The 26,902-nt window shown below is 47.5% G+C and overlaps 2 protein-coding genes across 4 annotated transcripts in view; one reads left to right on the forward strand and one right to left on the reverse strand.

The window, feature by feature from the left end:
- The first annotated feature begins 68 nt into the window (after positions 1-68).
- Positions 69-26,902, forward strand: part of LOC123759306 (ubiquitin-conjugating enzyme E2 Z) — a 70,955-nt gene continuing 44,121 nt past the window's right edge. For all 3 annotated transcript variants that reach the window (XR_006773023.2, XM_045744188.2, XM_045744190.2), the window contains exons 1-5: positions 69-231; positions 6,836-7,678; positions 15,078-15,338; positions 17,068-17,179; positions 25,776-25,979. Coding sequence is in view for 2 of the 3 variants with exons in the window: in XM_045744188.2 (XP_045600144.1) it covers positions 6,855-7,678; positions 15,078-15,338; positions 17,068-17,179; positions 25,776-25,979 (1,401 nt within the window). In the remaining variant the exon portion in view is untranslated. The remainder of the gene's footprint in view (positions 232-6,835; positions 7,679-15,077; positions 15,339-17,067; positions 17,180-25,775; positions 25,980-26,902) is intronic.
- LOC138370486 (piggyBac transposable element-derived protein 4-like) lies at positions 4,075-5,094 on the reverse strand. Its single transcript, XM_069334854.1, has one exon. The coding sequence runs from the start codon at positions 5,092-5,094 to the stop codon at positions 4,075-4,077; it is 1,020 nt and encodes a 339-aa protein (XP_069190955.1).

Below are 26,902 nucleotides of genomic sequence, written 5' to 3' on the forward strand. Positions count from 1 at the left end.
AAAACATATATGCGCCAAGAAACTAAATTTCATTTCTGAAGCCTGCCTTTGTGGAACGATAACTGTGTGGTCCGGGACGACGCGGACAGTGGGCTGTATACATCCTTCATAGGACTTGTGAATGGGGGGGGTCGAGTTTTCCCTGTTATATATTTTCCCTCCCTGATCGGTGCTAGAGTTATACGAGGGATAAGAGAGCTTGGACTCGCCACTCCTCGCTCTAGGAGGGGGGTAAGTTAAAGAGCTACGTTTGTCTTGTTATATGGCGAGTGTGTTGGGGGTTGACTTCAGCTGGTGACATTCTTGTGGTACTGTACATCTCTTTTTATCTTTCCCTGAAGTACAGTAGCTGTGGTTAGGTGTTGGGCGTTGGCTGTTAGGCATTTATTTGTTATGACAGTTTCGTGAGTCATTTAGGTTGAGTTTGGGAGTGTTTAAATTAATCCTAGGGTTTAGAAAGTTTAAGCTTGACTTGGTATTAATGTTTGCTGAAGGCGTAAAGTACCTAAGAAGCTGATACTACATTGCTTTGACTTGTGTTAACTGATAAAGTGGCTAAAGTTGATGTTGTGGCATGCTCTAGTTGCTTGTAGGGGCAGACACTATCATTGACATATTTCCATTCTTCTGGTGTTTGTCACTTGCGACAAGTAAGACCCTAGAACAGCGTTTTCACAACCTTTTTACCATTGTGGCACCCTTGAAATAATATTCATGTCTCAAGGAACCCCCTGAATAAAAATAATTATATAATACAGTGGTACCTCAGTTTTCATATTTAATCCGTTCCCAGAGACGGTACGAAAACCGAAAAATATGAAACCGAAACGAATTTAAATAATGTAAATTGAATTAATCCGTTCCACACCCCCAAATATATTAACTACAAGGTACATTTTATACAGAATAATACTCTTAGGTTTACGTTTGCATGTTACGATGTGGGGGAGCCGGTCGGCCGAGCGGACAGCACGCTGGACTTGTGATTCTGTGGTCCCGGGTTCGATCCTGGGCGCCGGCGAGAAACAATGGGCAGTTTCTTTCACCCTATGCCCCTGTTACCTAGCAGTAAAATAGGTACCCGGGTGTTAGTCAGCTGTCACGGGCTGCTTCCTGGGGGTGGAGGCCTGGTCGAGGACCGGGCCGCGGGGACACTAAAAAAAGCCCCGAAATCATCTCAAGATAACCTCAAGATAGGTACCTTATCTTTATTGAGGACTCTTGTTGGCATATGGAAGGCAGTGAGGAAGGGGGTGGGGAAGGAGAAGAGGTTTTAGTGTTTGGAAGGGGGGAGGAGGAGAGGTTTTAATGTTTGGAAAGGGGGGAAGGAAGATTATTATTATTAACATCTTTATTGACAAAATTAATTACATTTTTGCCTAATCTGAGGATTTTAATTAAGTCTTATTAAAGTGAGGATAATGCTGGTATTCACTGTCACGCAGGACAGAGGGTCATACATAAGACAATGAGAGGTTTTAATGTTTGGAAGGGGGAGGAGGAGAGGTTTTAGTGTTTGGAAGGGGAGTCCCCTTTCATTATAACAGCAGTGATGACATTTCTGGGGTACTCTGTCATATGTTTTGCTGGCATACTACTAGGACTTGGTTGTGGCTCACTGCTTGCTTGTCTTACTAAGAATGTCTATAGATACTTATAGACAGTTATTTTTCCCTACATTTTAACACTTGTCTGTAGTGAGACATCACTTTGTCTAACTGTGAATGATCTCTTGTTTTTCTTCTATCGTCATCCTCACAACTATTTTCTTAGGTTAAACATTTCCACTGACTTTTCTGGGACTAATAATAAGAATTATGTTCAGAAATAAAAAAAGCACAAACAATGAAATTCCTCACAAAGAATTCAAACGCGATCATCACTAGGTGGGAGACACTGGTAAACTGAAGCGCCATGCGCTAGGTGGACCCGTATGTGTATAAACAAATTCCAAAAACCAAGGCAAACAACGAGTACCGAATCAAATTTTTCGAAGAAATTGAGTACGAGAACCAAAAAATATGAAAACAGGCATACGAAAACTGAGGTTCCACTGTATATCAATACTCTTGATACTTGTATGTATTAATCTAAAAAAAAAGTCAACCATATCTGCAAACACTAAAAAATATATATGGACAATGTTGTAAAGCATAAGATAAATCAAGGCACTATGAAAATATATGTGGGTCAATACAATGTTTTTTTTAAGCTAATTTAGATAATGAAATTTGCATCTCGTGTGAAACCTGTGCTTGTCTTAATTTGGGGTCAAACTGTAGGTAAACACACATGGATTTAATTTTCAGCTGAAAGGAGATGATATCTGTCTTTGCTCTTGATACTGGTTAAATGAGAAAAAGATTGCACACACATGTAAGGTGTTGCAACCTGCAAATACTATACTATATTGCTTTCCTATGAATGGCAGGATAGTCATCTTTCACAGAAATCCAGAACTTATTCTGGGATAGGTCAGTAAATTTCGTCTCTAGTGTTTTGATCAGATTGCACCTCGCACAGTTTTTCCTCTTCTCTTAAATGTCGAGTTCTCAGGTTGAGCAGAAGATTCAGAGTATGGATCTGTCACCAAATCATATACTTGTGTTGAAAGGGAGGGGAAAATAAGGTTTCAGTTTGATAAGTGTCAATAAAATGCATCTCTTAGTGTCAGGCCTCAATATAATTGTACTTAAATTTGGGAGAGTTATATTTTCAACTTTTTTCTCAAGTGGAGAAAAATACAAGACAAATAGGAAGATTCGTGCTAAAGTCATTGATCTCACCCTTTTGTCATATTCATTATTATATACAGGCATATATGTACTGTACCTATTTCTTATTTCTTCCTAACAAGTTGACCTTCTGTTATTCATTTTTAATATTTCCGTTGACTATTCCATCAATCTACTTTTTACACTACAACATCTTTCTAAAATTGCTTTGAGGATAATATTAACTTAATTTTTTGTCTGAGCTCCTTGTTCACTATTTTTTCTGCTTAGCAGATCTGTTAACTTATGGTTTACCCACATTATTTTTCTCTTTGTATCCTTTTCCTTCAGTTTGCATCCACAACATTCACTTAATTTTCTTCTCAATTGCACTTACTAATTTGTTCCACCAAGCATGTCTTTGTTGCTTGTCTTCCAGTTTGTTAACACTGGATGTGCTTGGCAATCCAAATCAAGCACTCCCATGTGACATCATAAGTCTTCTTGGTAAATTCTCTTGCCCCTAGATGATGGTCAACGTTCCTTTGACACACGTCGGGGCAACTCTTGTCTCTCTTCACACTTTCGCGCTCTGGGCATGTGACCTCCCCATTACCCCAGGTGGCTTTGGGCGTTTCACGGGGGCGCGCGGTAATTCCGAAAAGTGCATACTCTTTTCAACTTTGTCACCTCAATTCTCGTCCTAGGTCTTTCATTTTGGTATCAATGGGTTCACAATAGAATTCTCTAGAGTATATGCACATAAAATAAAAAACCGGGTCACACTCTACCCACGGACGAGTTGAAGACGGGCCACGCGTTAGCCGCGAGGGAGCGCCCAGACGCCCACCCGCTACACCCCCAATTCCCACCCACAAATGTTTAGTATATTTTCCGGTTGCTAACGTCAATTTTCGTGTTACAATGCTCATTTTGGTATGAAATTGTTCCTAATAGAATGCTTTAGATGGATATATGCATATAAGGGCAAATTGAAGATCAATATTACAAATACAATACAATAAAGTATAAAAAAGAATATAAACTATATAAAAAACTAAAACTTTTTGTACTTACCAATACAGTGTTGTTTGTGGAGCATGACATGGGTTGAACATTAGTTTTATCCACTTCACCTGCAGCAGGAAAACGGTTCCTGAAGAGTTAACCGTGTTTTTTATAGGTGGAGTGGATGGTGGGCAAGCATTACTGCTTATCAGCCCAGAATTGTTTCTTGTGATGGTAGTTGGTCTAGCATGGTCCAGGACACAGTGCCACATCGCACGTCTTGCACTTATAGGTGTGTCCCTCCTTTTACCAGACAATTTGCAAACATGACACTTCAGACACTTCTCTATCTTTAATTGGGCATGGGACAAGTTTCTGTTGAGACGTTCTGGATTATCCACAATACGGGTCTTTTTGAAGCAGCAGCACTACTAGGGATAATCAGCATCTCGTCTTCTGACTTAGACAATGAAGGTACAGCTACAGGTACAGGTGAAGTGAATAGTGGGCGCCTCACACCTGATGGTCCTGGTGTTGATGGTCCGGGTGTTGCAACATTTGCTCCAGCGGCATTTACATCAGGAGCATGTGGGATGTCATCATTTTGCTGAGGCCATTTATTTTGATGATAGAACAGTAGTGCCGAAATGACTTCTTCGTGGAAATGGAGTAATGAGAGTTTCCTTCTATCTGTTGTGTAGTATTTGTACATCACATAAGCTTTATGGATAGCCATTTGCAAAAAATAGGTCATTTTCTTCGTCCATTTGAGACTTTTCCTTGTGAAGTGATAATATTTGACCATTTGGTCAAAGTGATCAACACCTTTCATGTTTGAATTGTAGTCACAGATTGCGTTTGGCTTGTTGACAGTTACCTGTTTCACTGAAGACGTTCCATCATGATTCCGTACTCGTTTTCTACGTTCAACTTGTTGTGTATCTGCATTGTGGCAAGTTGTTATGAGTGAAACAACTCGCTTATCCTTCCACAAAATTATGAAAGTATTGTCCCTCCGTTCGAATACAGTTGTATCTACCGGCAATTTACCCTTTGCTCGGATCTGAAGGGTTTTAGGTGCACCACGTTGCATTCTGATGGTACCACAGGTGTATATCCCTACTTCAAACAGCAATTCACTCAATCGAACCGAATTATAATAGTTGTCCATATATAAATGGTAACGTTTGTTCTTCAGTAGTTCAATCAAGCCCATTACCGTTTCAATCGTCGTTTTCCCAATTCCGGCATAAATTTCAAAATCAAAGATGTAGCCAGTCTTTGATTCAGCTAGCATGTAGAGCTTCATTCCATATTTATCAGGTTTATTGGAATTATAGGTCTTGAAAGATAGACGGCCACGCCATGCCATTGTGCCTTCATCCAAACTCAAATTTTTCTGAGGAATGTATAATATCTTGAATTTATTTGTGAGATATTGCATGACTGATCGAACTTTGAATAGTCTGTCTAGAGTGTGGCCTTGTGGAATGGACTTACTGTTATAAATATGGAAATACTTTCCAATCAATTCATATCGTTTACAAGTCATAAACGTATTGAAACAAGGTATATGCCAGAATCTACCTGTTTGCCAGTACATTCTAATTCTTGGCAACGGGCAAATACAGTACCCATCAAGATCATCAGTCCCAAATATCGTGCCATGTCTTTCACTGTCATTGGTTCCCATCTCTTGTTTGTGTTGGTCCCAGTACGTGCATTGCTTTGGGAAGCATACAAATTAGTTTCATAAGTCATATATTTCAGCAAACTTTGAGTGAGAAATAATTGAATAAATCCCAAAAGAGTGCTAGGTACAGGAACATTCAAGCCTGGTATTCCTGTAAAACTGTCTACAAAGGTTGGAGTATTGTCACTACACCACCCTTCACCAGAATCTGTTGGTGTTGGGGTACGTGTGGTATGTTTGGGTCTGGCACGAGCCCCAGTACCTTGCTTTGCACGTGAGGCAGTCTCAACCTCAGACTCCTCACCTCCATCACTATCAAAATCCTCCTCTGCTGTTTCCGTTGCAATACATTCACTAACTTCATCAATGTCAGTCTCAACAACACTTTCGTGACTAGATAACTCAGATAAATCATCAAATACAGCCTGAAACTTAGAGGGTGTGAGTCTCACTCGCTTGTACTTCAGGTGAAAACTACTTAGCTTCTCCACCTGACGCGTTGTTTTCGTGGATTTCTTACTGGAAGGGTCTTATTCATGATCACTATCCATTGTGGAGTAAGCCCAAATAGTATCTAAAGTCACACAAAGAAATATAGCCACGGAAAATAGCTGAAATGTTCACACATTTGAGACGCGAGGGGAGGCGACACCGTTCACAACCATGGAGCATAAACAATGGGCCTACGGCGCAGGCCGAGCCGCCTGGGTGCCACATGGCCTAGCAAAGGCAGCGTGTGCCGCTTTGGCATGCAGTTTAAAATCAGTCCCCCCAAAATCGGATAAAAACCAGATTTTTGGCAAATATTTTAATGGAGGCCTCGATGATGAGTCCTCGCCGGACTTGCCCCTGTTTCACGGATGACTCAGCATTGAGTCCTCGCCAAGCGAAAGTGATAATTATTAAATTAACTTCTCAACTTTTATTCTTTCACCTTTTGCATGTTCAGGAAGCGTCATTTGCCATTGAATCTCATCTTTGCTATAACACACTATAACACACTTTGCTATAATGTGATCAAACAAGCTTTCATGTCACTTTATTGCTTTTGTGTCATAAACATATTTGATACTTGGTAATTGGTAATACTGTGCATAACTTTCTTTTATTGCACTATGCTTCTCAATCTGAAGCCGTTATAGTTGCAAAGATGCAGTTTCTTAATATTTATTTATATTTACAATGGGAAAATTTGTCAGCTATGATTATATATGAGACTTTAACTTGCTAAAGAGTATAAAATTTTGTATATGTGTTTTACATGGTGTTTTATAATTAAGAAAACTTGATCTATAGCCATCTGGCCAGATTGTGACTGGATATAAAAATAAATGTCCTGTGAATATGAATATGGTTATGTAGCATTTATAAGGTAAGGAACTTGTAATAAATTCTAATATGGGATATTTTTGCTCCCCAGGCTAGAATTGAAAATCAGCATGGAGTCTCAGAGCACAGTAGTTGAAGCAGATTCGACATCAATCATCCCAACTCTAGAATCTCTTTCAAATGCAGTTCATTCTTCAGTGTCTCTCCCAGATGGGGTTAATTCCTCTCAGTCACTTTCTGCTTCATCATCCCCTACACAGTCTCCACTCACTGTTATTACATCTTCAGGTTCCTTAACAGTGTGGCCCCCATCACAATATATCCCAACAGATTGTCCCCATTCACAGTCTCCAATATCAGAATATCTTCTTTCAAACTCTCCTCCAGTCGAATCTTTGCCAATATCTCCCTCACAGTCATCTGTTTGGAGTTCTATTCAAACTGTGTCAACTGCCTTACCATCGTCACAATCCACAGCCAACATATCCATCTTAAATTCATCAACAGGACCTCATTCCATGCCTGTACTGTCCTCTACTGCTTTACCTTCTTCCCAACCCTCATCAGTCTTGCCTCTCCTCCCTTCAGCAGTAATTTCTCCCTCATTGTCATCCACAGAGTTAACTTCATCACAGTCTCTACTCACAGAGTTGCAAACTTCGCAGACTCAGTCTACCTCTGTATCATCTTTCGACTCGGCACAACAATTATCACCATTTCAACTCTCCCTCTCTGCAATATCCACTGTATTATCACCACTTTCCCCACCCTTAGTGTTATCCAACCCACAATCTCCTCATGCAGTGCCAGTAGACCAAGAATCATTCTACCTGCCAAGTACTTCTTCAGGAAGTTGGCGATATGACCCCTTAGCCTCTCCAGACTGGGATCGTGCAGGCCCACCTGGAAATCTTTGTGCTGGTCGTGTAAAGAAGTAAGTAATATCTTGCTTGCAATATTATAAACAGCTTTTCTGGGGACAGCCCCTATGGCTTCCTGGAGCTATCCAGGCTGATATGATTATCCCTAACTTTGGCACCAGTCGATGTGGGTGGAGTTCTAGGCCTACCGGGACCACGAGCCAGAACCTGACCCCTCTCAGAGAGGCACGAGGAGCAATGGCCTATCGAAATGCACATGTGATTTTGGAGCATTTTATATCTGCCATTGACCGGGACAGGCACCCAGTAGGTAAGGGCCCCAATACAAACCCATATTCTGGTTAAAAATGACAATAATAGACAAACAAGTGGACAGAACTCCCAAAATGAAAATGAGCAAACAAGCATGATGTCACAAGAGCTGTGCCACATGTCTGCTCAGCCCCCCCTCCCCTGGAGATTTTAAGGGGGAGTCTCAGAAACCCCATGCCGGCGATCCACCCTGTAGTTCTTCGGCTGGTGTGAGGCACAACGGTTGAGAGGCTCCAGCTCCAGATTCTTGTTGTGCTGTGCCTTGTTTCAGTACTGCTCTTTCGATGGCGTGCGAGAGAGCCATCGAAAGAGCAGTAATAATATTCTTAATAATATATAAGTAATATTCTTAGGTACTCGGACTGCATGCGCTTAGGGCTCCTTTCCCTAAGTGCCCTGTAAGTAACCCTAGGGGCTTGGGGTTCTCTTCCACAAGTCACCTTGGGACTACCTCTGTTGGTTTTTTGCTGCTTGGCAATTGACCGCCATGAGTGTTTTGGGAGCTTTTGCCTTTGTTTACCTTGGGGTAAGTGGTAGTTTTTTGCACTGGTAGGGGCACTGGGTATTGCGTAGCTAGTTTTCACCTATAACAGCGGTCGGCTCTGTCTGGGTACGCTGTCTTCTTGCGAGGTTTTCTTTTCTTTTTGTCTGGGGGGAGGGGGGCTGCCTTGGTGTTCCTCCCCTTTTATACTAGGGCTGTTTGTGTTTGGTGGTACCCCTCTGCTTCGCCCTTGTGAGTGGACACGTCCCGGGGGTTCAGCATTAGCAGTGTTGATTGGTAGCTTGGGCTCCGGTTAGCAGTACCCTGCCTGGGATTACCCTTAGTATAGACTCAGACTAGGGGCCCTGGAAAACCCTGTGGGGTCACTCGGGTCCAATGGATGTGACCCCTGAGTCCCCTCTAGCTTTTTGCAAGTTTGAGGGTTGCTCTGTCCCCTTGTCTCAGGGCGACGTTCATTGTTTTTGCCTCCGTCATGCTGCCTGTTGGGTCGGTGACACATTTGACCCAGAGTCCTGCGATCTTTGTTGCTTGTTTGTGACTCAGTTCACCCAATCTGATGATGACATTATTCGGGTGCAGGCCGCTCGCACGTTGCAGGATAGGTTTAGGTTGTTGCAGCGCACTAGGTTGGTTGCTTCCCTGGATGTCCCGAGGCTCCCCTGTTGGGGGTTTGGTCGCTTCGGCCTTGGTTCCGTCCGCACCCCAATCGTTCTTCGCCTGCTGTGGTTCATTTGGTCTCTCCCCCCTGCTACCTATTGGGGGGGGGGGTGATAGGTTTAGGTTGTTGCAGCGCACTAGATTGGTTGCTTCCCTGGATGTCCCGAGGCTGCCCTGTTGGGGGTGTTGGTTGCTTCGGCCTTGGTTCTGTCCGCGCCCCCATCGTTCTTCGCCTGCTGTGGTTCTTTGGTCTCTCCCCCCCTCCCCCTGCTTCCGGCTCCTAAGCGTCTGAGGGCTTTGGGTCGGGGCGGGGTTTAGAGGTTTCTGAGACTGGCAGTTTCGGGGGTTGCCCCTTCTGGGGTGGCTTCGGAGGCATTTGAGTCCGTTCCTCCAGCCGTAGCTCCAGTGTCTGACCAGTGGGCCCATCCTCTAACTGCTATTCTGGCTGCCCCAGAGTGGGGTTTTCCTTTCCCCTCCTCTGTGTACGAGTTGGATTTGGGTTCGACTCCTCAGCAGGTTCAGTTCCGTCCTTCCAGAGGTTCTCGGCTTTCCGCGTCTCTCCGACTGCGGTGCGGGCTGCCATTGTGGCTTACCTCCTGTGCAAATCTGAGCATGTCTCAATAATGGATCCGTCTTCCTTCAGGTTTGGGTCTTCGTCTCCATACTGGGTTCGTTATAAGGTTCCGAAGTCATCCTGGCTTGTGGACTGCCCTGTTTTCGCTGGATGCTTGAGACACCTTCTGTCATACCCGCACTCTTGAGTGGCACGAGGCGTTGACTGTGGTCCAGGTTTACATATTGGGGCGCGACTTTGCACACCTTAACGAGTGCCTTTTCACTCCAGCTCTTCTGCGGGATGTTGGCGTTGTTCAGCTTCATGTGCAGGCTCCTTCCCTGTTGGCTGCGCTTGTGACTGAGAACTTGTGCGCGCAGGGTTCCTTGACTTCGGTCCTGCATTTCTTTTCCCTCCTTGAGCTATCTACTGATTGGCTTGTGGATGTAGAGATGCTTGGGGCCGTTCCTGGATCTGGCGCCTTGGTCTCGGCTGCTCGTGCGTCTGTGCTGTTGAAGATGTCTGCGCCGGTTCTGCAGGATGCGCTGTTGCGGTTTTTCGCTGCGCACCTCGCGTATCGGCAGATGGTGCTCGCTTCCTCCTTGGAATCCGCTTGGGCCCTGGCTCTTAGAATGTCTTCGCCCTGTTGCCCCTTGTTGTTTGGGGCTTCTGTGTTCGAACAATATATGCACGTGGCTCCCTCCAGCTGCCGCCCAATGTCTGACTTATTGATTCTTATTGGTATTGAGGTGGGCCACAAGTGCCAGTTTCGGAGCCGGTGCCACCTTCGGTCCTGGCTGAGCCTGGTCAGCACGGTGCTCGCTCTGTGCGCAGGTCGGGTTCTTGTAAGGGGCGTCGGCCCTTTTGCGGTTCGCCTCATTGATGGGGAGATGGGGGGGGGGAAGGCTTGCTATGTTCGCTTTCTCCTGGTCTCACCATTTGTGGGCTTTTCGGGTCGTTTCTCACAGCCTTCAGTGGCGTTGGGTGGCTCCTCCTTCGGGGTGTTCGGGGCTGGCAGGGCAGTCCTCTTCTCCTGCACGCTGTCAGGTCGTTTGGAGTGGATGCGCTTGGACGTGGTCGAAACGGCGACATCCCTCAGGTGGGTTTCCCGCCTGTTTCCAATTCTGAAATAGGACTGAGCGGACCTGCGGTTCATTCTGGACTTGTCCCGTCTGAACCCCTGGTTTTTTTTGCCCCTCCTTTCGGATGACCACTCTGTCCCAGGTCTGGCTTCTGTTGGAGCCAAATGCTTGAATTTTGTCCCTGGACCTCAAGGACAAGAATTGGCACGTCCCGATTCATCCGGGGTCCAGGAACTGGCTGGATTTTGTTCTGGGGTGTCAGAGTTACCGCTCTCTTTGTCTCCCTTTCAGGTTGAATCTTTCACCTCGTGTGTTCACACGCCTTACCCGGGTCGTGGTGGCCTGTCTGCGTCTGTTAGGTGTTCGAGTGTTGGCTTACCTCGACGACTGGCTGGTTTGGGCTCCCAATCAGTTCTCATGTCTGCTTGCCAGGGGTTTGGTGCTTTCCCAGCTAGCCGGGTTCGGGTTTCTTGTGAACTGGCGAAAGTCCCATCTGGCTCCCTCCCTGGTTCAGACCTGGCTGGGTCTTGTGTGGGACTCTCGGACCACTTCCTTGTCTCTTCCTCCGGAGTCTCTCCTTCGGCTGCGTTCCCGCATGCGCTTGTTTCTGGGGGCTCCCAGGTCACCTGGCGGTTGCTCGAGGTTCTGTGCGGGCGCCTGAACTTTGCGATGATGGTCTACCCACCGGATCGGGTTTGGCTTCGTCGGCTGTTCTGGTTCCTTTGGGGACATCCTTTGACTCTCGCGCGATCGCTGGGTTCGACCCCCAGGGGCGTTTCATCAGCTGCTGCTGCGTTGCTGGCTTCCTCTTCGGGTTTTTTAAGGTTCAGTGCCTTGATGCCTACCTGAGCTCTCGCTCGATGTGTTCACTGACACGTCGTCTCTCGGCTAGGGCTTTGTGACCAGTGCTCACCAGGCTGGCAGGGGAGTTGGGGTCTGTCCTTCCGTCGGGCCCACAGCACGGTGCAGGGGTTCACAGTGGTGTGGTTTGTGCTTCGGAGGGTTCAGGTTGCCTGCGGATCGACGCTCTGGCTCTATTCGGACTACTCCCCGGGAACCTTTATCATTGCCTGAACTGAGCGGGTTCAATGCGGTCCTTGGCTCTTTGGGTTTGGTCGCTTCGGATGACTCGTCTGCTGAGTTCTCGGGGTTTGGCTTTCCTGGCGGTTCATGTCCGGGGGTGTCCAACGTCCTGGCGTACGACTTGTCCCAGTTTGTTCCCCTGTCCACAGACTGGACGATCGATGCTGACTCATTCGGTTGGCTCTGCCAGACGTTCGGGTGCCGGAGGTGGACCTCTTAGCGTCAGGCATGGTCGAGGCATTTTTCGGTATATGTGGCGCTCTTCCCCAACTTCAAGGCTGTCAGGATTGACGCCTTCTGGCAGGACTGAATAAGGTGGGGGTTCCTGCACATCTTCCCCCCCGGTTCAGCTGTTGCTCCAGGCCCTGGCTCGCTTGGAGACTTACCAAGGGCTGGTAGTCCTCTTGACCCTGTGGTGGCCGGCCCAGCCATGGTTTCAGGTGCTGCTTGCCCGGTGTCCGAACCCGAAGTTTTCCATGGCCCTGTCTCTTTCAGAAGATTGGCCCAGTCCGTTACGAGAATGGTTCGCTCTTCACCTTACGTCTTCGTGTTTGGTATTGTTTACCAAATATTGACCAAGTTTATCACCATCTGTATGGTGATCAGGTGGCTTCAAGGATGGTGTCCCACCTGCGGGCTTCGTCTTGGCGGCAGTATGAAGTTTCCTGGCAGTCCTTTAATTTCTTTTTGATGCTTCGTCATTGTACTTCGCTTTCGGTTCGGGTAGTGTTGTCCTTTCTCTCGTGGTTGTTCCAGGACCGTCATCTTGTGCCGAATACACTACTTTCGCTTCGTATCGTGCGACGCTGGCATAGCTGCTTCAGCTTGTTTTCGGTATAGGTGTTACTTCTGCTCTGTTTCACAAACTGTCTCGTGCATTCTTTCACCTTCGGCCTGCTCATGTGCCACCTGAGCTGTCCTGGTCTTTAGATAGTGCTCTCCTATCTCTCCTCTCCTCGGTTTGTTGTGGCCCCTTCGGTTTAGGATTGTTTTTTTGAAGGCTCTTTTTCCTGTTGGCATTGGCCTCTGGGGTCAGGTCGCTGAGCTTCATGCTCTCCTCCGCCGCAAGGGTTTCTGCTCTTTTGGTCGTGGAGATAGGTTTGTTCGTCTGCAACAGTCTCCTTCTTTTCTGGCGAAGAATGAGACTGCGGCTTTCCGGAGTGGTCCTTGGGTTGTTGATGCTTGGTTAGTCAGGCGGGGGGTGCATTATGTGTTGTGTCCGGTTGCGGCTCTTCGCCGTTATTTGCGCATCACGGCTTCTGTGTCCGAGGACGTGCTTTCCGTTGATCTGGTTTCCCTTCTTCCCTGTTTGTAGGTACGGGTCTCTCAGGTCGTCTGCAGAGTTATTAAATCTAGCCAGCCTGCGGTCTATCCCCGTACCCATGACATTCATAAGTTTGCTGCTCTTGCTTACATCTTTGGTAACATTTCATGTTATAACATTTGGGGGAGCTGGTCGGCCGAGAGGACAGCACGCTGGACTTGTGATCCTGGGTTCGATCCCAGGCACCGGCGAGAAACAATGGGCAGAGTTTCTTTCACCCTGTGACCCTGTTACCTAGCAGTAAAATAGGTACCTGGGTGTTAGTCAGCTGACACGGGCTGCTTCCTGGGGGTGGAGGCCTGGTCGAGGACCGGGCCGCGGGGACACTAAAAAGCCCCAAAATCATTTCAAGATAACCTCAAGATAACCTGACCCGTACCGGGCACGGGGTTTTTGGTGGTCGAACAGGGTCCTGGCTGCACGCTACCGCGTTAACGTTCCTGGGCTTAGTCGAACCTGTGTTGCTTTGGGTCGGCGGCTTTAGCCTGTCTCGACTTCGTGTTGAGATGTGGAGCACTGACTGCCTCCCGGGTAAGTCCCCTTCTTTATTTTTAGTCTTTGGTGACGTAGCTCCGGGGAGTCGTAGGGGCTCCCGCCAGAAAACCAGCGTTGAATGTAATGAAACTTCATTTTCTGGGTGAGTACCAGAGGCTCCCCGGCAACCCTCCCTCCCTCCCTCCCTCCTGGTGGTTTTCACTTTTTTTATATCCAGCCTCAGAACTGCAGGGTGGATCGCCAGCGCAGGGGTCTGGGGCTTCCCCTTTTCCCTCCCGAGGAGGTGGGAGCTATGCAGACATGTGGCCCAGCTTGTGTGATGTCATACTTGTTTACTTGTTTTCATTCGCAGAGTTCTGTCCACTCGTTTATCTATTTTCGTCGTTTTTAACCAAAATAGGGGTTTGTTTTGGGGCTCTTACCTTTCTGGGTGCCTGTCTCAGTCGATGGCAGATATAGAGTGCTCCAAAATCACATGTGCATTTCTATAGGCTGTTGTTCCTCGTGCCTCTCTGATGGGGGCCAGGTTCTGGCTCGTGGTCCCCCGGTAAGCCTAGAACTCCACCCACATCGACTGGTGCCAAAGTTAGGGATAATTATATCAGCCTGGATAGTTCCGGGGAGCCTCCGGGACTCGCCCAGAAAATGGCGTTACATTACATTCAGCGCTGGTTTTTTTAACAGGTATAGTTATAAACAAAATCCTTTTGAATTTATAATGTCTATAGCTTATAGATTTGAATACTGTACATGAAGTAGCAACTGCAGAATCATTCATCCTATTCAAAGCTATTTGCTGTCTTAAATGGAAGTTGAAAGCACTGTATCATTTTTGTAATAGTAACTGATATGCCTAACAGGATTTAGACTACAGTAATTGTAACTAAAATTCAGTAAATTTTGGCTGGGCTTGGCCACCTGAGCTTATGGGTATTTATGCTCGGAAGGCCACAGAGGTGGGGGGGAAAAGGGCCACCTTTGTGGCCACCTGAGCTTATGGGTATTTATGCTCGGAAGGCCACAGAGGTGGGGGGGAAAGGGCCACCTTTGTGGCCTCCTGAGCTTATATTCCCCTACAAGGGTAGTCCCTGGAAAATAGAGTTGGAGCATGTCTGTTAACAATATTCAGTCTTTATGATTGTTTGAATTGTGAGATGTCTAATTATTTGTAGATATTCAGATCCTTCCCTTTATAAATGTTGTTTGTGTCTTCAAACATGTGAAAAGTTGCATATTTTTCTCTAGCTATTTGCTCTGGTTTTTTATGTTAGATGATAGTTCGTACTCACATTTCAAGTGACGATGACAAATGTGTGTAGTCTAAGAGCTGTGTATTTACAGTTTAAAAGTGCACTTATTGTTGGCTTGAACGTTAATTATTTTTTTCAAGCTAGCTTATTATTCTCCTTATGTTAGGAAGTTTAAATGTGTACCATAATTTCAGGGACCTCAGCAGTATTTTTACTGAGCCTTTGCCGGGGATTTTTGCAGCGCCTGAGGAAGACAACCTATTCAAAGTTCACTGCCTTATCATTGGGCCATTTGATACACCATATGAGGGAGGATTCTTCCATTTTCTTGTCCGGTTTGGCCCACAGTACCCTCTTCACCCACCCAGAGTGCGACTATTGACGACTGGAGGAGACTCGGTTAGATTCAATCCCAATCTCTACAAAAATGGCAAAGTTTGCCTCAGCATTTTGGGGTACGTGGGATCCCATTTATAGTCTTTATAACACTATATAACTTCTATAACATCACTTCTATAACACTATAATTGCATTCCTGGGATATGGAGTTTTAAATACAAATGTGTTATGAGCTAAATAACATGCAAAAGAAATAATCAAGTTTCCAGATATGGTAAAGTTGTACATTGCAGGAATACCTTAATTTAAAATAGTGTGTAGTGTGTGTGCATACCTATCAGTGCTTACCTATCATGCTACTGTGGAGTGAGACCTAACTCTTGATGCCCCGCCTCCTAGCTGTTTATATCTGCCACACTAATGACCTCTATCAACATCAATGTTTTCATCTGTTTTCTGGGGGGAGCCTCGTCGGCTACCTGGAGCTATCCAGGCTGAATGGATATGTTTAACTTTCTGGCATCAGTCAATGTGCATGGAGTTCTTGCCCACAAACCAGAACCTGGCCCCCCCTCAGAGGCATGAGAAGCAATGGCCTATAGAATCTCCATGTGGTTGGGAGCATTGTCTGCCATCGACCAGGTCTGGCACGTAGGTTTTTATAAGTCATTGCTCCTCGTGCCTCTCTGAGGGGGCCAGGTTCTGACTCGTGGTCCCCGGTAGGCAAGAACTCTTTGCACTTTGACTGATGCCAGAAAGCTAATGGTTACATATCAGCCTGGATAGCTTTGGGGAGCCGACGGGTGGCTTCCCCCCCCAGAAATACCAGTAATCTCATAAGATTGTGGGAACACATTGTCTATTATATAACCATAATTTCTGTATATAATCCAATCCACGTGATGTCACTAAAAGGAGACACTCTAAATTTCTCTAAGCATAGGTAAGTCAACACCATACTGTATTTAAACACCAGTTGGGTTTCACCAATATAGGAGGATCTAATATGACTAAACATTTCCTAGTTTAATAAATGGTGAGCTAGAGATCAGTATCAAAACCTGGGTTGTACCAGCCTGAAAACTACCACCACGACCACAGTAGTAAGAAGTGGTGTTTGATATCAGGTTCTTAACTTGGAACAACACAATGTGAAAAATTCCATGAACATAGGGATTAAAATATGGAGATAATTTTTTTTTGCACAGCCTGTCCAGGCACCTCTTGCTGCTGTTATGACGATGCTCGACCCCACCGAAAGGTGTGGTCTCAAAACTTTCCCCCATTCAAGTTTAAATGTAGTCTTATGGGCGCTTGAAGTTTCAGAAGTGGAAATTGGTTGATCTTTGAATGACTAACATGGACTACCATCCCTATGTCTGTTAAAAGTACAGTGTTGTACAACCTGATTAAAGTTGGACATCTTGCATGTAGGAAAGGCAACTGTGACAGCATGTTTGCATCTCATTTCTGCCTAATTTTAAAACCAGTTTGTTCCAACTGTCTATCAAGTTGGTGATGTGATTTTTTAACTAGAGAAGAATCATGAAGACTCATATAACATTCATCAAATGTTATAATCTGGTAAATTTTGCTTGCAACTGACTGAAAATGGCTTGCAGTAACTCAAGTACTCTTCATGGCCCTGCAAAAATGCTTGTCCCTATGGAGCTGATCCCATATATTGCTTGTGTGACATACTGAGAGTTTTCTAGGTGTGCTGGATGTACTGTACCTATATTCCTTTTGGTAGCAGCAGTATAAGCAGGTCTTAAAAAGTATTAGTGGTAGATGCACAGTTCTTGTATAAATTGGAATAATGTATCTCTCATCTTACTCTTGCAGTACTTGGTCAGGTCCAGCGTGGAGTCCGGCCTCCAATCTCTCGAGTGTGTTGTTATCTCTCCAGTCTCTCATGAATGAACGCCCATACCACAACGAACCTGGCTATGAAGAGGTAATGGGTCTTGGTACCATTATTAGCAATGATTCAAGTGAATTCACAAGTTGAGGGATTAGAAGAAAGGAAGTATGAAGAGATGGTGAGTGTAAGGCTGAATAAATTTATAGAAGAGAGTATAGAGGGGTTGATATGTTTTGGGAGGAATCTAGGGACTGTTCTGTGTGTGTAGTGAGAAGGGTGAGTGGATTAAAGAGGAAATGAGTGGCAGAAAATGTATTAGTCAGAAAGGAATGCTATACTGTATCATAAAAAATTTAGACTCGATGCTCCCATCTTGACCTTTTAAGCTTAGAACACAGCCAGTTTGGCAACTTGAAGAACAGAGTAATGGATATCAGCTTTATGTGCTGGGCAGGAGTTACAAATGAGAAGCTGCACTCTACTAAGTAGCTGCAAAAAGTTCAAAATTATAATAAAATATAGCGAGATTATTGAAAAAGAATTCATACTTAAACAAGTTGCTTCTATTGCCAATATTAAAAAAGGTGGAGCATAGATAAGGACAATAGCCAGAGTGCTCGGTAGAGATTCTGCATGTTGTCCTTTGTCTACATATTTAGGCACACTGATGCAGATAGAGAATGCATTTTTACCATAGTGTTTTTGGAAATATGTATTTAGTAGATTACAGACATGTAAATATTGGGAGAAATGATCATCTATATATTGCGTACAGCCTAAAGTGGTATATTTAGGAGATATTTGCACTTTACACATCAAGTGCACTTAGGTAGTATCTAGAATATGAATTTGTATGGTAAATGGAAAGCAGTTGAGAATGCATGTGTCTGGGTTTTTTCTATGTAGCTATGCATGAATTTAGTGTTTTGCTAAAATAATGGTTTTGGTTAGCCTAAATGTAAACTTCTTGTTAATGGAAATAGAGTACTTTTGCATCTCTCTCTGAGTATTGTCAAACAGCCAGATGGCACCCAAGGGCCAGGAGAGAGAGAGAGAATGAGTAAGAGTACAATCTCATTCTAAACACTTATGCAAACTTCCTACACATTAAATGCATGCAATTAGTCTTTTAAGAACTAGAAATTAAACCAGAAGCACGGCCTCCACACTGAATAACAATGTCCAAAGAAATGCGAATACCACATAGAAAAGAGCCTAGTGCCGGTTTAGATACAGGTAATGTCATAGTTGGTGCCAGGTATATGACTGAGGGTGTTTGCTGGCTGTACTCTGTGGGTAACATGTTTGGCTACCTGTTGGCATGCATATTTAGTAGACAAGGGATATTTACCATAACAAAACTGCCTTTTCTGGGGGGAGCCCCGTCGGCTCCCCGGAGCTATCCCAGGCTGATATGCTAATGTCAAAGTCTGACATTAGCTCTGAAAAACAAAGAAAAACAAAACCCCGCAAGAGGACAGCGAACCTTAAGAAACAGAGCCAGCCGCTATGTCGGGAATACAAAGCTGCGCAGCACCCTGCGCCCCAACCAGTGCAAACTGCCTCTTACCTGCAGGTAACAAGGGAGAACAGAACACCCAAGAACCCAATAGACGGCCAAAAAATTGAACGGTAGAACGGACCAGCAGAGGCAGGTCCCGAGGAGCCTGTGGAAGGTGGCCCCAAGCCCCAAGGGCAGTACTTACGGGGCACCTAGGGAAGGCAGCCCTAGACGCATGCAGCCCGATTACTGAAGATAACTCCTGGTTCTCGCACCCACAGAAAACAAACACCACACACGAAGCACAGTGCTGTAGCGAAACCGGAGCCAGAGCACACGACCTTCGCCTATAGCATCAGCCTCAAGAACTGAGGTGTAGGTAGCCGGCGTGAAGGGTCTGGGGCTCCCCCTTCCCCCTCCCGGGAAGGGGGGAGCTGCGCAGACAGCGGCGTGGCGACGTGTGACATCACACTAGTTTGCTTGTTTTCTGTTGGGGAGTTCTGTCCACTAGTTTGGCTTTTGGTAGCAATTTTAACCAGAATAGGGGGTTTGTTTTGAGGCGCTTACCTTTCAGGGTGCCTGATCCTGTCGATGGCAGACATAGAATGCTTCCAACCACACGGGGGTTTCTATAGGCCATTGCTCCCCTTGCCTCTCTGAGGGGGGCCCGGTTCTGGCCGTGGTCCCTGGTAGGCCTAAGAACTCCATACACATGACTGATGCCAAAGTCTGACATTAGCATATCAATTTGGGATAGCTCCGGGGAGCCTCCGGGACTCACCCAGAAAATGGCGTTTCATTACATTGAACAATGGTCTTTAACCCATTTTACCTATTTTCTGGGGGGAGCCCCGTTGGCTCCCCAGAACTATCCAGGCTGATATGCTAATGTCAGACTTTGGCATCAGTCATGTGTATGGAGCTCTTTGGGCCTACTGGGGACCACGTGCCAGAACCTGGCCCCCCCCCCCCCTTCCGGCCTCTGGTGGCGTCAGGCGGCTTCTCCCCTTTTGGGAAGTTCGGGGCTGGCGGGGTGTGCTGCTTCCCCTGCGCTTCGTCATGTCATCTTGGTGTGGGTGCGTTTGGATGTGGTCGTTCCGCCCCATCCTTCCGAGGTTCCCACCTGTTCTAGTGCAGACATGGGCCTTGCGGTTCTTCTGGACTTATGCAGTCTGCGCCCTGGATTCTTTGCCCTCTTCGGAAGACTGTTATCTCCGGTCCGGCTTCTGTTGGGGCCGGGTGCCTGGATGGTGTCCCTGGCCCTCCGGGTCACTTCTTGGCACGTTCGTCTCCAGGGTTCCGGGACTGGCACGGTTGGTGGTGGGGCTTCAGGCTTGCCGCTTTTGTTGCCTTCCCTAGTTTGTCATTGGCACTTAGTGTATTTACGCATCTTTACTGGATCTTGGTGACCTGTCTGTGTCTGCTCGGGATTCGGTTTCTGGCCTACCTCGATGACTGGCTGGTGTGGGCTCCCAGTCGGTCCGCTTGTCTGCTTGCCAGGAGTGTGGTTCTTTCCAGATTGCCGGGTTCGAATTCCTGGTGATCTGGAGGCCACTCCATCTGGTTCCGTCCCGGGTTCGGACCTGGCTGGGTCTTGTTTAGGACTCTTGGACCACCTCTTTGTCTTTCCCTCCAAAAGCATTGCTGCGGCTGTGGTCCCGCCCTCGGCTGTTTATGAGGGGGGGATCCTTGGTCATTTGGCGGTTGCTCGAGCGGTTGTGCGGGAGTTTGAACTTTGCCATGCTGGTCTGCCCGATGGATTGGGTTTGGCTTCGGCATTTGTTCAGTTCCTTCAGAGACTCCCCTTCCGCCTCTCACAATCGTTGGGTTCATCCTCCGGGGATCTTGTGTTGGTGCTGCGTCACTGGCTTCCTCATTGGGGTTATCAGGGTTTAGTGCCTTGGTGCCTCCCTGAGCCTTCGCTTGATGTGTTCACGGAGGGGTCATCTCTTGGCTGGGGCTTTGTGGCCAGTGCTCACCAGGTCAGCGGGGGATGGTGGGGTCCGTCCGTCTGTCGGGCTCACAGCACGATTCGGGAATTTGTGGCTGTCTGGTTTGCGCTTCGGAGGGTTAGGGTCACTCGGGGCTCTCCCATCCGGCTCCATTCGAACTGTTTTTTGGTGGTTCATTGCCGGAACCATGGGAATTCTCTTAGGTCCTTGACCTTTGGGATTGGTCCCTTCGAGTGGCTCGTCTGCTGGATCCTCGGGGTTTGGCTAGCTGTGCATTTCATGTCCGGGGGTGTCCTACGTCCTGACGGACAGCCTGTCTCGGTTCATTCCTCTGTTCACAGTTTGGCCGGTCGTTGCCAACTCGTTTCGTTGGCTCTGCCAGACGTACGGACTCCTGGACATGGACATCTTTGTGTTGGCGTGGTCTCGGCGTCTCCCATTCTATGTGGCGCCCTTACCCGCCTGCAAGGCGTTCACGGTGGATGCCTTCGGCAAAACTGGTCGAGGTGGAGTTACCTGTTCCTCTTCTCCCGGTCCAGCTGTTGCTTCGGGTTCTGGCTCGGTTGGAGTCCTTCCCAAGGAGAGTAGTTCTCGTGGTCCCTTGGTGGCCAGCCCAGCTTTTTTTTCAGATGCTGCTTGATAGGTGTTCGAACCCCGGGGCGTTTCCCGCAACTTCGCCTCTTTCGGCAGGTCAGATTGGTTCGGCCTTCTCCTCGGCTCTTCGCGTCTGCTCTGCTGACGCGGGTGTATCACCATTTCTATGGTGATCAGGTGGCTTAGTTGATGGTGTCCCACCTGCAAGCTTCGTCTTGGCGACAGTATGACGTTCCTGGCATTTCTATTCGCCATTTTCTTGCTCTTCGTAGGTTGTCTTCTCTTACGCATCAGGTTGTCTTCTCCTTCCTTGGTTTTTTCAGGACTGTTAATTGATGCTTCTTACTGTCGTCTCGTATTGTGCGGTGCTGGGGGAGCCGCTCCGGGTTACATTCGGGGTGGACGTCACATCCGCCCCGTTCCGTACGCTTCTCGTGTTGTTTCACCTCCGGCCTGCTCATGCACCGCCTGAGCCGTCCTGGTCCTTGATCAGGGTGCCCTTTTATCCTTCGTCTCCTCAGTTTGTGGTAGCGCCTTCAGTTCAAGATTGTTTTTCAAGGGCCATACTTTGTTGGCATTGACCTCTGTGGGTCGGGGAGCTTCCGGCTCTCCTCCGGCGCAGAGGTTTCTGCTCTTTTTGTACTGGTGGTAAGTTTGTACGCTTGCAGCCTTGCTCTGTCCTTCTGGTGATGGTCGAGACGGCTGCTTTCCGGAGGGGTCCTTGGTTATTGATGCTTAGTTGGTTTGGCCAGGGGTGCGACATGTGTTGTCTGGTTGCGGCTCTTCGCCGTTACTTGCGTGCCGTGGCTGGGGATGCACTTTGGGTTGATCCGGATCTCCTCATTCTCTGTTTCAGGGCTCGGGTCTCCCAGGTCGTTTGCAGTTTTCTTTAGTCTACCAGCCTGCGGTTTATCCTTGCGCCCGTGCCATTCTGACGTTTGCAGCTTTCGCTGCCGTGTTTGGTGACGTCTTGAGCTCAATTCAGGCGTGTGGATTTGGAGGTCGCACAGGTTCCTGGCCGCCCGTTCATTTGTGAGTGTCTGCTCCTGTGTGTTCTTGTGTTGCTTTGGGTTGCAGGTTGCTGCCTGTTGTCTCAACTTCGCGTTGCAGAGTTTGTAGCGGCCGCCTCCCAGGACAGTCCTTTCTTTTCCTTCTCTTTGGGTATGAAGCTCCAGGGAGCCGTAGGGGCTCCCCACAGAAAACCAGCGTTGAATGTAATGAAACGCCATTTTCTGGGTGAGCCCAGAGGGTGCCTGGCAACCCTACCTCCCACCGGTCAGCATTTTTTTCACGTTGGTTGAAGCTTAGCTTCCAAACTGGTGCTAGGCAGCTGGCACGGTGAGGTCCAGGGCCCCCCCTCCCCCTCTCAGGGCAGGGAGGGCTGCACAGACAATTGGCGCAGCAGTAAAGTGTGATGTTTAATTGTTTCCTTGGGGTTGTATGGAGTTTCTACCTCTATGTTCATTTTTGGTTTTAGTTTCTTACCATGTAGGGTTCATTTTGTTATGCCTACCTTTCTGGGTGCCTAACCCTGGCCGATGGTAGATAAGGAAAAACCCCTAACCACAAGGGGGTTTTCCAGGGCCATTGCTCCCTGAAACCTCTCTGAAGGGGCCAGGTTCTGGCGATGGTCCCTGGTAGGTCTGAACTCCATAGCTAATATCCCGGTCTAATATAACATACATTAGCCCGATAAGCTCCAGGGAGCCTCCGGGGCTCACCCAGAAAATGGCATTTCATTACATTCAACGCTGTTTTTTTTCCTTCCCCCCTATGCGTACGAGTTGTTGGGCGTCGGCCCCTCCCCGGGTTTGGATCCTTGTCCCTTCGGTTCCGTTTGGTTCCGTTATATCGGTTAGTACTTTTCTCTGGTTCTCCCCCCTTTTCTCTGGGACAGGACTTCTCCGTCATGTCAGGGGTCATGTTCCCCTATTATTGGGGTTCTGCATGACTTTTGGTCTCGGGTGCGACTGTGCCTTTATGAGCCTTTGTGATTTTGTTTGCTTCTGTGAGATCCCGGGGGTTCAGGAGGTCTTCGATTCTTGGAATGTCTGTTGTCTTCCTGTGAGGCTTTCCTCCAGTCCTTTTTAGACTCTTTGGTCCTCTTCCGGTCTTCTTCTTGGTTTTCGATACTGTCTGATTCTTTTGTCATTATATCTTCTTTCTGTGCTCTGTCCAGGCACTGCTAATATTTTTGCAATACTCCTTGTTGGTGCCCTCCCCGCTGGGCTGGGTTGTGCGGTTCGGGCCTTATGCATCCTGCGCATGTGCCGTGGGAGTTTTTGTTATGGACGGTGTACACAAGTGCTGGTGTTCTGCGTCCTTTTTCTCTCAGGTGCTTCGTCTCTCCAATCCATGCCCTGTAGATGCTGGGGGTGTTCTGGATTGCCGCTATGGGGAGGACGCTGAGTTTTCCCTGCATATGGGTGTGGGGTGCCTTATTTGCCTCTACCCTACTCTTCTCCTGCAGGTGCAGTTCTGGCCTTCCTCTGGCGGTGCTCCCGGAATCCTCTCGTCTACGTTGTGTCGTGACACGTTCGTGCCTTCTTTCCCGGCTTGCCAGATTTGGGATCCTGGTTTCCTGGCTTACCCTGCCAGTTGGCATTTTCCGGATCTCGTGGTGTCATTTCTCACGAGTCTCGCATCGGAACCACAGTGTCTCCGATCCCCTGGCGAGCTCGCTAGCATTGGGAAGTTTTCTGTATGGCAGACGTTACTTCTCATTCTTTGCCAGTTTGGGTTCCGACTCTGCTTGCTTGGTGGTCGCACCCGAGGTTTTCCCGCGGCTCCACCTCTTCCTATGCTTGATCGGTCCATGGCGGCACTGGTTCGGTTCTGCCTCAAGTATCTGTTGGTGGTCAGGTGGCTTCGTTGATGGTGTCCCACCTGCGTGCTTCATCTTATCGGCGGTGTGGGATTTTCTTTGGCAGTCCTTCCTTTTTCTTTCTGTCCCTTTGTCGGTTTGCTATGTTTTCTTGGCGTGGTCTGGTCCTTCTCTTGTGGAGGTTTAGGGCCGCCATTTTGCCACATACTGTACTGTCGCCTTGTCTCATGCGGCGCTGACGGAGCCGCTTCGGGTTGCTTTGGTTTTGGAAGTTGCCTCGGCACCAATTTGCGAGCTGTCTCTGGCGTGATTCACCTCCGGCCTGCTCTTGCACCCCTTGAGCCATCCTGGTTCTTGGATTGGGTGCTCTTTTCTCTTCTCGTCGGTTTGTTGTGGCCCCCTCGGTTCTTGATTGTTTTCCAAGGCTCTTTTCTTGTTGGCATTGGCTTCTGGGGGTCGGGTTGGAGTGCTTCATGCCCTCCTTCGGCGCCTAGGTATCGGCGCTTTTGGTTCTCCTGATAGGTTTGTTCGCTTGCGGCCGTCTCCTTCTTTTCTGGCGAAGACTGGCACGGCCGCTTTCAGGAGGGGTCCTTGGGTTGTTTGATGCTTGGTTGGTCTGGCCGGGGGTGCATCATGTGTTTTTTCAGTTGCGGTACTGCGCCGTGCTTGGCGTGCTACGGCTGCCGTGACTGGGGTCACGCTTTGGGTTGTTCCGAGTTCCCCTCTTCCCTGTTCCAGGGTGTGGTTCTCTTGGGTCGTTCGTGGGGTGGTTTGGTCCTGCCAGCCTGCTGTCTGTCCCCGTGCTCATCTCGTTCATTGGTTGGCTTTGCGTTCCTTTGTTGATGTTCCAGGGGCCTTGTCGGGCCTGTGTGGCCTTGGGTTGGCAGTTGCAGTTTTTGTCTCCGATTCGCGTTGGGGGGGTGTGCATCTTTCGCCTCCCGGGTTGGGTCCCTCTTTTTTTCGTCTTTGGGTAGGTAGCTCCGGGAAGCCAAAGGGGGCTCCCCCCCCAGAAACCCAGCGTTGAATGTAATGAAAGGCCATTTTCTGGGCGAGACCCAGAGGCTCCCCGGCAACCCTCCATCTCCCCGGTTTTTCATGTGTTTTGATGTCCAGCCTGATAACTGAGAGGTGGATTGCCGGTGCGGGGGCAATACGTCATACTCGTTTGCCCGTTTCTGCTTGGGGAGTTCTGTACACTTGTTCGGCTTTTTGTCACAATTTTCACCAGATTAGAGGTTTGTTTTGGGACGCTTACCTTTCTGGGTGCCTGACTCAGTCGATGGCAGACATTGAATGCTTCCAACCACACAGGGGGGTTTCTATAGGCCATTGCTCCTCGTGCTTCTTCTGAGGTCGGGCCAGGTTCTGGCTCGTTGTCTCCGGTAGGCCCACAGAACTCCATACACATGACTGATGCCAAAGTCTAACATTAGCATATCAGCCTGGATAGCTCCGGAGAGCCTCCGGGTCTCACCCAGAAAATGGCATTTCATTACATTCAACGCTAGTTTTTTCTTTCGTTAATCAATACAGTATGTGATGTTTTACCTCATTTGTGTACATTTTTCTTAGTGTGTATGAAGTTAATCTCTGATCCCCAGGTCACCAGATTATGGTCCTGGTGTTGAGTGAGCCTGCACAAGTTCAGAGGCCGGATAGCATTGTATGTGTCAGTATGGTATCCAAGCCCAGTTTACTGGGGACAGCCCAGAAGTTCTGTATTTCCCCATTTGTCAGCAAATAAGTGATGCTGTAAAACATTGTTCGTGAGATATCTGTTGCCTCGGTGACAATAATAAATGTAGGTTTCTTCTCCAGGAACATAACATTGGAGACAGTGAACGTTATAACTCCATCATCATGCATGAGACCATCAGGGTTGCCGTCATACAGCAGCTCGAAGGCATTACCACTGCCCCACCTGACCTCCTCAAGGTCATGCAGGCATCATTTATGGAGTATTTTGACCATTATGTTGAAATCTGTGAGAAGAATAAACACAGAGATGGACAGACAATGGATGTAAGTATTTTGATACGTACATGTGTAAAAAGTTTGTAATAATTACTTACCAGTATCTATAGGGATTGAAATGGGGCTCTTTGGTTCACTTTCTAGTTATCTGTATGTAGTGCTTTTATATCTTGACATTCTAGTCCTCTGTCGTACTGGCTCCATGTTGTTTTTGTGTCTGGTCCCTGTTTGGGCCATGTTTCCCAGCTGTCTCCTTTGTTTAAGTACTTGCCATTTCTTCTCCTCCTCAGGTAAGTCCCTGTTTTTCTTTTCCGTGGTTTGGTAGTATCAGGGGAGGTATTGCGGGGGCTTTCCCAGAAAATGAGTTCGAGATAGTTTTGAAAGTTTCAATCGTTGTTTTGAATTGTTCAGGGAGTTGTTTTGACTTAAGCAGACACAACTCTCCATACTAAGAAGAAATAATTTAAACAGGGAGATTGAAGAAATCGAAGAGACTGAAGCATTCCTATCAGACTGAAGAAAGGCAACTAGAACAGAAAGCAATTCAAGAAATAAAGAAAAACCCAAATATTTCTTTACATATGCAAAATCAAAAGTGAAAACCACTGCCAGTATTGGACCTATTTGTATTAGTGAAGGTTCATACACTGAGGATGACGAAGAAATTAGTGAAATCCTAAAAAAGCAGTATGAGGACATGTTTAGCACTCCGATACACATATACATCCCCCAGGCATGGGACACCTGGTCCCATAATTCATGGACATTTTGGGTTGTCTCTTCCAGTCTCTGGTGGTGTTGGGTGGCTCCTCCTCCTTCCAGGGGGGGGGGGGGAGGAGGAGGGTTCAGGGCTGGCGAGGCAGGCCTCTTCCCCTGCGTTCCATCGGTTCATCTCAGAGTGGGTGCGCTTGGGTGTGGTCAAAAGGACCGCATCCCTCAGGTGGGTTTCTGTTGTTTCCAGCCCCGAAACG

Source organism: Procambarus clarkii, chromosome 32 (assembly GCF_040958095.1).
Source record: "Procambarus clarkii isolate CNS0578487 chromosome 32, FALCON_Pclarkii_2.0, whole genome shotgun sequence".
NCBI lineage: Eukaryota > Metazoa > Arthropoda > Malacostraca > Decapoda > Cambaridae > Procambarus > Procambarus clarkii.

Coding starts and splice junctions, on each gene's coding strand:
- LOC138370486 (XM_069334854.1), bottom strand. CDS start 5,094: ATGGCATGGCGTGGCCGTCTATCTTTCAAGACCTATAATTCCAATAAA.